General features: G+C 35.9%; 2 protein-coding genes across 6 annotated transcripts in view; one reads left to right on the top strand and one right to left on the bottom strand.

Moving 5' to 3' along the window:
- c6h9orf152 (chromosome 6 C9orf152 homolog) overlaps positions 1-11,775 on the bottom strand; it is a 32,978-nt gene extending 21,203 nt beyond the window's left edge. The window contains exon 1 of the mRNA XM_018094766.2: positions 11,661-11,775. The gene's annotated coding sequence lies outside the window, so the exon portion shown is untranslated. The remainder of the gene's footprint in view (positions 1-11,660) is intronic.
- Positions 11,436-12,964, top strand: part of xylb (xylulokinase homolog (H. influenzae)) — a 74,533-nt gene continuing 73,004 nt past the window's right edge. For 2 of the 5 annotated variants that reach the window (XM_031903869.1, XM_018094764.2), the window contains exons 1-2: positions 11,439-11,687; positions 12,779-12,908. In XM_031903869.1, coding sequence (XP_031759729.1) covers positions 12,786-12,908 — 123 coding nt within the window. In that variant the 5' untranslated portion in view covers positions 11,439-11,687; positions 12,779-12,785. Of the gene's footprint in view, positions 11,688-12,778; positions 12,909-12,964 lie in introns of all 5 variants that reach the window. The other 3 variants (XM_018094763.2, XM_031903868.1, XM_002932491.5) reach the window with 3 other exon arrangements.

Below are 12,964 nucleotides of genomic sequence, written 5' to 3'. Positions count from 1 at the left end.
CCCCCAAAAAATGTTGTTTTAAATCCACCAGAGTGGCCAGTTCAGTACTGCTGATACCTTGGCAGGATCTATTTTAAAACTGGAGGAGGAGAAGATGTACCCAAAAAAAGGAATTTTAGGTTTGTAAAAGTCACACTTTTCCAGCTTTTGCATAAAGGTTATTCTCTCTCAGATGTTGCAGGACGAGTTTAACTTGTTCATGCAGAGAGGAAGTAAAAACCAGGGTATCATCTAAATTAACCACGAAAATTAACCACAACACAAGACTGAAGCAGGTCATGAAAGATGTCATGGATACAGCGCGGAAAAACTGCTGGGGCATTATGTAAGCCGAATGGCATAGCCGAATACTCATAATATCCATCTCTGGTGTTGAAAGCAGTCTTCAACTCATATCCTTGGCACAAAAAGAAGGGGGATACATAAGCTCATAAGAGAGAGGGTATAAATCAAATCTCACCCATAGTATAGTTGGGCCCAGGTGCTCATGCCCCAGACCTTCAGCCAGAGGGAGCCATCATGGATACACCAAAAACATCAATAGGCAGGCACTCCGGGATTTCAAGTGTAAAGAATTTTTGCAGAAGTTCACAGGAAAAGTAGTAAAATCAAAGTATATTTATTTAAAGCTAACACATGTAACAGCAAGCCTTACGCGTTTCGTACCTTTCGGTACTTAATCATAGGCTGAATGAACAATTATTCACAAAGAATATTTAAAGCATGAGAGGCCAATGATCATTTAGATGTGATTAGCCAATCACAACACAAAATTAATTAAGTAAAAACAATTGGCAACCATTTAAAGAAAAAGCATGTGTTAGTAGCAGTATATATCCCTTTAGTATATAATAGGATAGGTAATCTCAAAAAATGTCTGTATGTTATTTATTCATCATTGTTTACTTTATATATTATTATTTTGTTATATATATATATAGTTTAATTTATTTTCCTATTTAGATCTCGATTTGACAGATGGTATATTTATGAAAAAGTTTATTTGTTCATTATAGGAGACATGCTGATTTTGGAGTTTCCTATATTGTTTACTAAGTATAATATATAACAGCAATTAAGGTTATATATATTAGAATGCAATTTAAACATAACACGATACATCATATTCAAAGTTCAAGCCTTGCGGCTGTCTAGTATTGAGGAAGAAAATCCACTTTGTTTCTTTTTTATAAGTGTATTAACAATGTTACCTCCTCTAGGATTTGGGAGGACCCTGTCAATACCTATAGCAGAAAAGTGTTGTAGAGATCTATTTGAGCACTCATGGAAGTGTCTTGCTACTGGTGTATGAGATTTAGTATCCGTGATGTTCAGAACATGTTCACGGATTCTTTCTTTTAATCTTCTACTGGTCTGTCCTACGTATTGTTTCCCGCAATTTTTGCAAGTGAGAAGGTAAATCACATTTCTTGTATTGCAATTTATAAAGTGTTTGATTATATAAGTCTTTTTTGTAGTTGTTGAAACAAATGTATCTGTTTTAGTTATAAATTTGCAAGTAATGCATCTTTTTGCCCCACAGGTGAAGCATCCTTTTGTGGATAAACACGTTTTTTCTGGTACGTTTTCTTGAATCATACTAGGTGACAATCTGTTTCCTATTGTTTCATTTCGCCTAGAGATAAATTTTATGCCATCATTCAAAATAGATCTAAGAATCGGGTCTGTCTTTAATATGGCTAAATTCTTGTCCACAATGTTTTTAATCTTATTATATTGAGGACTATATGTAAGTACACATGACAAAGTATTGAAGGTATCTTTAGATTTTATTAAAGTAGATTGTGTATAATTTTCTGAAGGATTATAGTCACTATCAGTAGATTTATACCTATTAAAGAGATGGTTTCTGTTTTTTGAGGCTGCTCTTTTATATGCTGTATTGAGAATAGTAGGGGTATATCCTCTTTCTCTCAATCTTTTAAACAGATCTTTTGATTTTACTATGAAATCTTCTTCATCCGAGCATATTCTTCTTAATCTTAAAAATTGACTATATGGAATATTCTTAATTAAATGTTTAGGGTGATTAGATTTTGCATTCAAAATAGTGTTAGCTGAACACTGTTTTCGAAAGATAGTGGTCGTGATGTGTTTATTGTCCACAGATAGGTTTATATCTAAATAATTCAAAAAATCTTCATTAAATTCTGAGGTGAATTTCAAATTATACGTGTTAGTGTTGATAAAAGTGAGAAATTTCTCAAAGTGACCAAAAGTGCCTGACCATATAATAACAATATCATCTATGAAGCGTCCATAAAATTGGATATATTCATGATACATGTTGTTATTATAAATATGTGTGTCTTCCCACCAACCTAAAAAAAGGTTTGCATATGAGGGAGCAAATTTGGCTCCCATTGCCGTTCCTTGGTTCTGTAAGTAATATTTCTTATTAAATAGGAAAAAATTATGTGTCAACAAGAATTTAATAGCTTTTAGGATGAAGATTTTTAAGTTTTCATCGTAAGTACTGTAATGAGTGAGATGATATTTAACAGCCTCTATACCCAGGGAGTGAGGAATACATGAGTATAGTGATACCACATCTATGGAGGCCCATTTATAGGTGCCTTGTTCCCATTTGAAATCTTTTAAAGTATGTATTAAATGACTACTATCTTTTAGATAACTTGGTAGTCTCAAGACTAAAGGTTGTAGATAAGAGTCAATATATTCACATAGATTTTCACCTAGGGAGCCTATACCCGCTATGATAGGTCTACCTGGTGGCGGTCTCTCCTTTTTATGTGTTTTTGGTAAATAATGAAAGATTGCGACTTGAGGTCTATCTGGTTTCAAAAAGGAGAATAACTTTTCGTCTATGATTTTGTAATGGAGGGCTTCTGAAAGGAGGACATCTAGTTCAATTTCAAAATCATTAAGAGGATTTTTTTCTAAAGTGTTATAGGAATTCTTATCTGAAAGTTGTCTATAGGCTTCAGTTAAGTAATCAGCTTTATTAAGGACGACTATGAGGCCTCCTTTATCGGCTCTCCTTATTACAATTGTGTTGTCTTTCTCCAGATTCTTCAAAGCTTTTACCTCTTTAGATAAAAGATTATTTTTTGAGTGTAAGAATGTGTTCCTTTCATTGTTTAAACTATCGTATAGTGAAGTAAGTTCACATTCTACATTCTTTTGAAAAAGATTTATAGTATTATCTCTCGAATGTACTGGGTAATAATTAGATTTAGATTTAAATTTATCTTTTATTTGAATGGGATCAATTCCTACTCTCCCAATCTTAGGATCATTTTCTTTAAGTAGTGATTCTAGGTGAAGAACAGATACCATATCTTTAAAGTTTGACATATGGGATTGTATGGGAACAGATTTACTCTCAATCAACTCACTTTTCTTTCTATCTATGTCTACACGTTCATCAGAATAAAAGTGTTTTTTTAGCAAAAGCTTACGTACAAATCGGTTAATGTCCGTTATTGTGTCAAATAAGTCGAAGTCTTTCGTTGGGCAAAAAGTAAGTCCTTTTTCCAATACAGATTTTTCTTCAGGAGTTAGAGTCCTACGCGAGAGATTCAAAATTTTCTCCTCTCTTTGTTCCTCAGTGGATATTTTGGTGTTCTGGGGGTGAATTCTTCCTCGCCTGATTCGCTTGATCGAAAGTTCTTTTTGTTCTTCCATTTTATTCTTCCATCTTGGTCGTTTTTTGTAGATGAAGAGATATTCGATCTGATATCTTCACCCAAGAGGGAATTCTTCATTCTGAAATCTCTAGTGTCCTGAGGAGAAAAAGGAGAGGAGGAGCAGGCACCCGTATCTGATTCACTGTTACTATCTAAGCTTTCAAAGTCTGTCCCTGAAAAACTGACTCTTTTTTCCTTAGTGGATTTAAGAATGGACCTATGTTTAACATTTCTATCTTTTCTAGAAAAAGATTTTCTCTGTTTATTACGGTATTGTGACCAGTTATATACTAAGTTCATATCGTAGTCTTTTTTATCTCTTTTAAATTTATTTGTTTTGTTATCCATGATATTTGTCTCAAAGTTCTCTATTTTTTTGTTAAGTTTATCTAATAAATTTGTATAATCAGAAAAATCTACAAGATGAGTGTGAGTTTGTTTAAGTTCAAAAGTATCCGTCTTGACTTTTTCGTATAATTGTTGTTTTTTGTTGATTAATAAATTCATGAGTCTCAGGGAGCAATCCGACCGAATTCTGTTCCACTGCTCCATGAACTCATTGTCATCTGTAAGCGAATTTGGATATTTCTTAATTCTCAAGCCTCTAGGAATCATATCTAAAGATATGTATTTTTCAAAAGTGGCTATCTCCCACCATAAACGTAATTCTTTAAGTGATAAAGTCTCAAAAGATGAGAAGAAATCACGTAACGTGCAAGACTCGGGGCAGTAGCACCCGAGTCATAGAAGTATTACGGTGAGCTGTTTTTCACAATCAAGTCACACGTTTACATCCACTTATTTTTATTATATTTTTTTTTTATTATTATTATTTCTTTCTTGCTGGTGACTTCTCCATATATGTATGACTCGGGGCAGTGGCACCCGAGTCATTTGGTAATAACGGTGAGCCTGTACTACTATACATATTTACATCTATTCATCGTGTTTTTCTGTGAACCCCTCTAAACGCTGGACCCAGGGCTTAAGCACCTGGGTCACAGGATAAAAAGGGTGAGAGTATTAAAACATTACATCAGCTAAATACTAAAGTTTAATGAGATCCATATGCCTTTTTGCCTCTCTGATTTCTATACGCAGGGCTCAGGGCTTATGCACCTGGGTCACCTTGATTTCAAGGGTGAGCTTTTTCACTTCCTATTAGAAATCCAAATAGATCTTTGCATGTTCTACTTTTAAGTGAATCTGACATTGTTTCCTGTCAGTTTCCCATAAGCGACGGACTCAGGGCTATAGCACCTGAGTCATTAAGATACTACTGGTGAGACTTAACATATTGCTCATAACAATAAGCTCTAGCTACAACAGTGTTAAATACTTTTTACTGACTTTTTGAAAACCAAGTCAGCACAACTTTACGCTTTGACTCAGGGCTCTATTGCACCTGAGTCTAATTACCAATTTGGTGAGTGCATAAGATCACAACCTTCAACCTATTGAATCTACATAAGATTAACTCCCTAAAGTGCAAGACTCAGGGCAACTTGCACCTGGGTCTAATTGGCTATTTGGTGAGCCAATTACCATTCATAATCCACTTTTTAACAATAACTAAAAGTGTCATACCTATTGTTTGACACCCTTTAGATTTGAATAGGAGAGCAGAAGTAATATACATTACTAAGTCACCTGTATTAAACATTCATGTTACTCCTATTACATATATTCACTAATGTTTAATTTTAATACTTGTAAAGTAAAAAATACATACTTATATAAAATTAACTAAAAAGTTACTATATTTAACTTTTATATTCTTTCACTAGAAATAGGTACCTATATAGGCATTAGTTCACAGAAAAGTTGGCCTGAGTACTCAAATTAATGTCTGTAATTAACTACTTTTTCTACTTAGACAGAGGAGTTCCACTTAAGTATATAATAATTTTGATAGATCACTAAAATTCTCCATTTTTTCTACCTAACTATCTATAACACTTTGACTGATTGCCCTGTCCATCAACATGGAATCTAGGCAACAAAAATTGGATAAAATTTTCTCTCAAGAAAGTTCTGAATCTACTTCCACGTTACGTGATTTCTTCTCATCTTTTGAGACTTTATCACTTAAAGAATTACGTTTATGGTGGGAGATAGCCACTTTTGAAAAATACATATCTTTAGATATGATTCCTAGAGGCTTGAGAATTAAGAAATATCCAAATTCGCTTACAGATGACAATGAGTTCATGGAGTGAAGATATTAGATCGAATATCTCTTCATCTACAAAAAACGACCAAGATGGAAGAATCAAATGGAAGAACAAAAAGAACTTTCGATCAAGCGAATCAGGCGAGGAAGAATTCACCCCCAGAACACCAAAATATCCACTGAGGAACAAAGAGAGGAGAAAATTTTGAATCTCTCGTGTAGGACTCTAACTCCTGAAGAAAAATCTGTATTGGAAAAAGGACTTACTTTTTGCCCAACGAAAGACTTCGACTTATTTGACACAATAACGGACATTAACCGATTTGTACGTAAGCTTTTGCTAAAAAAACACTTTTATTCTGATGAACGTGTAGACATAGATAGAAAGAAAAGTGAGTTGATTGAGAGTAAATCTGTTCCCATACAATCCCATATGTCAAACTTTAAAGATATGGTATCTGTTCTTCACCTAGAATCACTACTTAAAGAAAATGATCCTAAGATTGGGAGAGTAGGAATTGATCCCATTCAAATAAAAGATAAATTTAAATCTAAATCCAATTATTACCCAGTACATTTGAGAGATAATACTATAAATCTTTTTCAAAAGAATGTAGAATGTGAACTTACTTCACTATACGATAGTTTAAACAATGAAAGGAACACATTCTTACACTCAAAAAATAATCTTTTATCTAAAGAGGTAAAAGCTTTGAAGAATCTGGAGAAAGACAACACAATTGTAATAAGGAGAGCCGATAAAGGAGGCCTCATAGTCGTCCTTAATAAAGCTGATTACTTAACTGAAGCCTATAGACAACTTTCAGATAAGAATTCCTATAACACTTTAGAAAAAAATCCTCTTAATGATTTTGAAATTGAACTAGATGTCCTCCTTTCAGAAGCCCTCCATTACAAAATCATAGACGAAAAGTTATTCTCCTTTTTGAAACCAGATAGACCTCAAGTCGCAATCTTTCATTATTTACCAAAAACACATAAAAAGGAGAGACCGCCACCAGGTAGACCTATCATAGCGGGTATAGGCTCCCTAGGTGAAAATCTATGTGAATATATTGACTCTTATCTACAACCTTTAGTCTTGAGACTACCAAGTTATCTAAAAGATAGTAGTCATTTAATACATACTTTAAAAGATTTCAAATGGGAACAAGGCACCTATAAATGGGCCTCCATAGATGTGGTATCACTATACTCATGTATTCCTCACTCCCTGGGTATAGAGGCTGTTAAATATCATCTCACTCATTACAGTACTTACGATGAAAACTTAAAAATCTTCATCCTAAAAGCTATTAAATTCTTGTTGACACATAATTTTTCCTATTTAATAAGAAATATTACTTACAGAACCAAGGAACGGCAATGGGAGCCAAATTTGCTCCCTCATATGCAAACCTTTTTTTAGGTTGGTGGGAAGACACACATATTTATAATAACAACATGTATCATGAATATATCCAATTTTATGGACGCTTCATAGATGATATTGTTATTATATGGTCAGGCACTTTTGGTCACTTTGAGAAATTTCTCACTTTTATCAACACTAACACGTATAATTTGAAATTCACCTCAGAATTTAATGAAGATTTTTTGAATTATTTAGATATAAACCTATCTGTGGACAATAAACACATCACGACCACTATCTTTCGAAAACAGTGTTCAGCTAACACTATTTTGAATGCAAAATCTAATCACCCTAAACATTTAATTAAGAATATTCCATATAGTCAATTTTTAAGATTAAGAAGAATATGCTCGGATGAAGAAGATTTCATAGTAAAATCAAAAGATCTGTTTAAAAGATTGAGAGAAAGAGGATATACCCCTACTATTCTCAATACAGCATATAAAAGAGCAGCCTCAAAAAACAGAAACCATCTCTTTAATAGGTATAAATCTACTGATAGTGACTATAATCCTTCAGAAAATTATACACAATCTACTTTAATAAAATCTAAAGATACCTTCAATACTTTGTCATGTGTACTTACATATAGTCCTCAATATAATAAGATTAAAAACATTGTGGACAAGAATTTAGCCATATTAAAGACAGACCCGATTCTTAGATCTATTTTGAATGATGGCATAAAATTTATCTCTAGGCGAAATGAAACAATAGGAAACAGATTGTCACCTAGTATGATTCAAGAAAACGTACCAGAAAAAACGTGTTTATCCACAAAAGGATGCTTCACCTGTGGGGCAAAAAGATGCATTACTTGCAAATTTATAACTAAAACAGATACATTTGTTTCAACAACTACAAAAAAGACTTATATAATCAAACACTTTATAAATTGCAATACAAGAAATGTGATTTACCTTCTCACTTGCAAAAATTGCGGGAAACAATACGTAGGACAGACCAGTAGAAGATTAAAAGAAAGAATCCATGAACATGTTCTGAACATCACGGATACTAAATCTCATACACCAGTAGCAAGACACTTCCATGAGTGCTCAAATAGATCTCTACAACACTTTTCTGCTATAGGTATTGACAGGGTCCTCCCAAATCCTAGAGGAGGTAACATTGTTAATACACTTATAAAAAAAGAAACAAAGTGGATTTTCTTCCTCAATACTAGACAGCCGCAAGGCTTGAACTTTGAATATGATGTATCGTGTTATGTTTAAATTGCATTCTAATATATATAACCTTAATTGCTGTTATATATTATACTTAGTAAACAATATAGGAAACTCCAAAATCAGCATGTCTCCTATAATGAACAAATAAACTTTTTCATAAATATACCATCTGTCAAATCGAGATCTAAATAGGAAAATAAATTAAACTATATATATATATAACAAAATAATAATATATAAAGTAAACAATGATGAATAAATAACATACAGACATTTTTTGAGATTACCTATCCTATTATATACTAAAGGGATATATACTGCTACTAACACATGCTTTTTCTTTAAATGGTTGCCAATTGTTTTTACTTAATTAATTTTGTGTTGTGATTGGCTAATCACATCTAAATGATCATTGGCCTCTCATGCTTTAAATATTCTTTGTGAATAATTGTTCATTCAGCCTATGATTAAGTACCGAAAGGTACGAAACGCGTAAGGCTTGCTGTTACATGTGTTAGCTTTAAATAAATATACTTTGATTTTACTACTTTTCCTGTGAACTTCTGCAAAAATTCTTTACACTTGAAATCCCGGAGTGCCTGCCTATTGATGTTTTTGGTGTAATCATATCCTTGGCATACAGGAATGAGGTTATATGCTCCTTGTAGATCTAGCTTGGAGAAAACTCCGCCATTCTCCAGTTTGTCAAGAAGTTAAGGGGTTAATGGAAAAGGATAACCGTCCTTGAAACTTATTTTGTTCAAGTTTTGATAATTGATACAGGGTCTAAGGCAGGGATCCCAAACCTTTTATACATGTGAGCCACATTGAAATGGAAAAAGTTTTGGAGAGCAACACAAGCAGGAAAAAAGTTCTTGGAGGTGCCAATAAGAACTATAATTGCCCAGAAGGCTCTGTTTGGCAATTACACTGGGTTTTATGCAATCAAAGCTTGTGGAAGAAACATGTTGCTCACGAGCCACTGGTTGGGGATCAATGGCCTGAGGCTACCATCTTTTTTTCTGGACACAGGACAAAGAAACCAGCAGAAACTTTTGGAAAGATGTTCTTGAATATACTCCTTCATGGACTGAGTAGGATAAGTCCTACACTTTACCAAGAATAAGGTTCATGGCAGTTGTAGGGTCTGTAAGAAGGAAGGTTCTCTACATTTTACTTCTCAAAAACATCTAAAAAGTCATTGTAACATTCAGGCAAGGAGTTTAATTCACGAGTAACAGAGGCGATTGCAACAGGATGGAGAGGAGTTGGCAGGTGATTGGATTGGTCACCCAAATTTTAACCCGATCCCTTCTGACCTGTGGGTCAACCCGCACATCACTGTAGCTGTATGTGGTTACTAGGGTCCACATTACCTTAGCAACCAGGGACCTGCTAAGGTAGAGTTGCAATGAGAGACTAGAATATGAATGGGAGAAGTTCTGAATAGAAAGATACAGTAAGTAATAAAAAATAACTATAACAATAAAACTGTAGCCTCACAGAGCAATCGTTCTTTGGCTGCCAGGGTCAGTGACCCCCATTTGAAAGTTGGAAAGAAAGAGTCTGAAAAAGAAGGCAAACATTCAAAAGGGGTTTATATCTTAGTTGGGATCAAGTACAGGTACTGTTTTATTATTACAGAGAAAAGGGAATCATTTAACCATTAAATAAACCCAATAGGGCTGTTCTGCCCCCAATAAGGGGTAATTATATCTTAGTTGGGATCAAGTACAGGTACTGTTTTATTATTACAGAGAAAAGGGAATCATTTAACCATTAAATAAACCCAACAGGGCTGTTCTGCCCCCAATAAGGGGTAATTATATCTTAGTTGGGATCAAGTACAGGTACTGTTTTATTATTACAGAGAAAAGGGAATCATTTAACCATGAAATAAACCCAATAGGGCTGTTCTGCCCCAATAAGGGGTAATTATATCTTAGTTGGGATCAAGTACAGGTACTGTTTTATTATTACAGAGAAAAGGGAATCATTTAACCATTAAATAAACCCAATAGGGCTGTTCTGCCCCAATAAGGGGTAATTATATCTTAGTTGGGATCAAGTACAGGTACTGTTTTATTATTACAGAGAAAAGGGAATCATTTAACCATTAAATAAACCCAATAGGGCTGTTCTGCCCCCAATAAGGGGTAATTATATCTTAGTTGGGATCAAGTACAGGTACTGTTTTATTATTACAGAGAAAGGGAATCATTTAACCATTAAATAAACCCAATAGGACTGTTCTGCCCCCAATAAGGGGTAATTATATCTTAGTTGGGATCAAGTACAGGTACTGTTTTATTATTACAGAGAAAAGGGAATCATTTAACCATTAAATAAACCCAATAGGGCTGTTCTGCCCCCAATAAGGGGTAATTATATCTTAGTTGGGATCAAGTACAGGTACAGTTTTATTATTACAGAGAAAAGGGAATCATTTTTAAAAAGGTGAATTATTTGATTAAAATGGAGTCTATGGGAGATGACTTTTCCGTAATTTGAAACTTTCTGGATAATGGGTTTCCGGATAAGAGGTCTGATACCTGTACTGGGTTTCTGCCAGGTTTTCTAAATGTTGAAAACCAGGCAGAAGGTTTTGACCAAGGCAGCCCCTTAAAAACTGGGCTGTCTAGCAGTGGTATAACTTGCTCGCGCTGGGCCCCACTGCAATACGGCAGACCCCATGATCCAGGCCTCCCTGTCGCAACTGCTGTCCAGGTCAAAACCAGAGAGGGGGCATCCCTAGCTTATAAAGAGATTATATATAATTCCCATCAGTCCATGCCCCAGTGGAACTTACAATTGTGCAAAAAAAAGTAAGGTTTTTACGGGGCATTTGGGCAGTGAGTGTTTGTTAGAGCTGAGCTGCTGGAACCAAAGTGCTGCAAATCTCTCTGCACTGAGGAATCATATTACAGGCGAGCCTGTCAGGAAGGAGGCTCAGTGACACCACAGGAAGTAATGGGGCAGAGAATGGGCAGTGTGGGAAATCTGTTTGTTTCCAAATAAACCATTTACCCCCAGTGAGTAGGAGTTGTGCACGGGGTTGGTTAGACTAACTAGCTGGTTACTAATTTATCCCTGAGCGAGAGGGGTCAGGCACCCAAGGCTGCCGGGAGGGAACTCTGCCTGCACTGTCTGTGCAACTTTCCTGTCCCACTATGGCTTCCGAATCTTATTACCTGGGGTTTGACTTCAGCACTCAGCAGGTACGCAGGGGGGCGCAAGCAGCACAGGGGTGGCAATTACAGAGCTGAGGCATCTGCCATGCTTAGGTGGCACTTTAGAAAGTGGCTCATCATGTCTTTGGGGCTCATTTATAAACACTGGCAAATTTGCACCTTGGCAGTAACCCATAGCAACCAATCAGTGATTACATGTTTCCAGCCAGCTGCAGGTGTAACGTGAAAGCAGACTGCTAATTGGTTGCCATGGGTAACTGCCCAGTGTTTATCAATGACTGCCAGTACCTTTGTAGCTTAGAGCGGCTGCTGTACATGGGGAGTTGTATAGCAGCTTTATAGTTGATATTTTACTGCTGGATATCAGGGTATGAAAGGGTTACACTTACAGGAGACATAATGTGCCACCCTTACCATACATTATATGTTGTCCTTTATTTTCATGATAACAAGAGCCTTTCAGTAGTTTATGGGGTGACACGGAGGATTGATTTATCTGGCTATATGATTGCTGACATTCTTCTGTGCAGTTGGTCAGTTTTAAAAATCAGTAACAACACTTTCCTGAGACTAAAGCCTAGCGACCAGACGTTGCCAGCCCTTCTGGATTTCTCGGGGGGGGGGGGGGGGGGGCGGGTGGAGCAGAGGAGTGTTCTGGGTATAATGGGGATGTGGGCAAAAATTACCCAGACTCCAGGGAGGTTGACATACCTGCAAATTAGGGACACTTGGCTACTATATAGCTCTATGTATGAATACAAATAACATTTTCAAATCTGTTGCTTTGGGCTTAGTTGCCCTTTAATAGTCCCTTTGGAACCTCACCCTTTTAACACTGGAGCCATATACAATCTGCATTCTAAATGGCTAATGAGCTGTTTATGTAGGTGGCATAGACTTAGGGTTGAACCAATGGCATAACTAGTCTGCACTGGGCCCCCCAGCAGAAAAATCTACAAAGGGGCCCGCCTGCACACTCCCTGCCACCCTCCTGCCTGTGTTTTTTTCATTGGGGGGGGATTTATTTGCAACTATAGAGGAAGCAGACACCACAGTCCATGGGCCCCTCCAGTACCACGCCGGTGCTGTTGACCATTTTGAATTTTTATAATGGGCAGCCAGTGAATGGGAGGATACGCTACATGGATTAAAACCCCTGGAAGAGCTGCCAGTGCTCAATTCCAAGTTTTAAAGCCTAAAAAGGATTATAGGGCTTTATACCTTGGCGCATACAAGGATATTGCACAGGTAAGGCAAAACTTCTCTTTGTGCGTCCAATCGGCCTGTGACTAATGCAAGGTGAT

Source organism: Xenopus tropicalis, chromosome 6 (genome assembly GCF_000004195.4).
Source record: "Xenopus tropicalis strain Nigerian chromosome 6, UCB_Xtro_10.0, whole genome shotgun sequence".
NCBI lineage: Eukaryota > Metazoa > Chordata > Amphibia > Anura > Pipidae > Xenopus > Xenopus tropicalis.
Note: the sequence above shows the minus strand (reverse complement) of the source record. Positions and strands in the feature narration are given on the sequence as shown.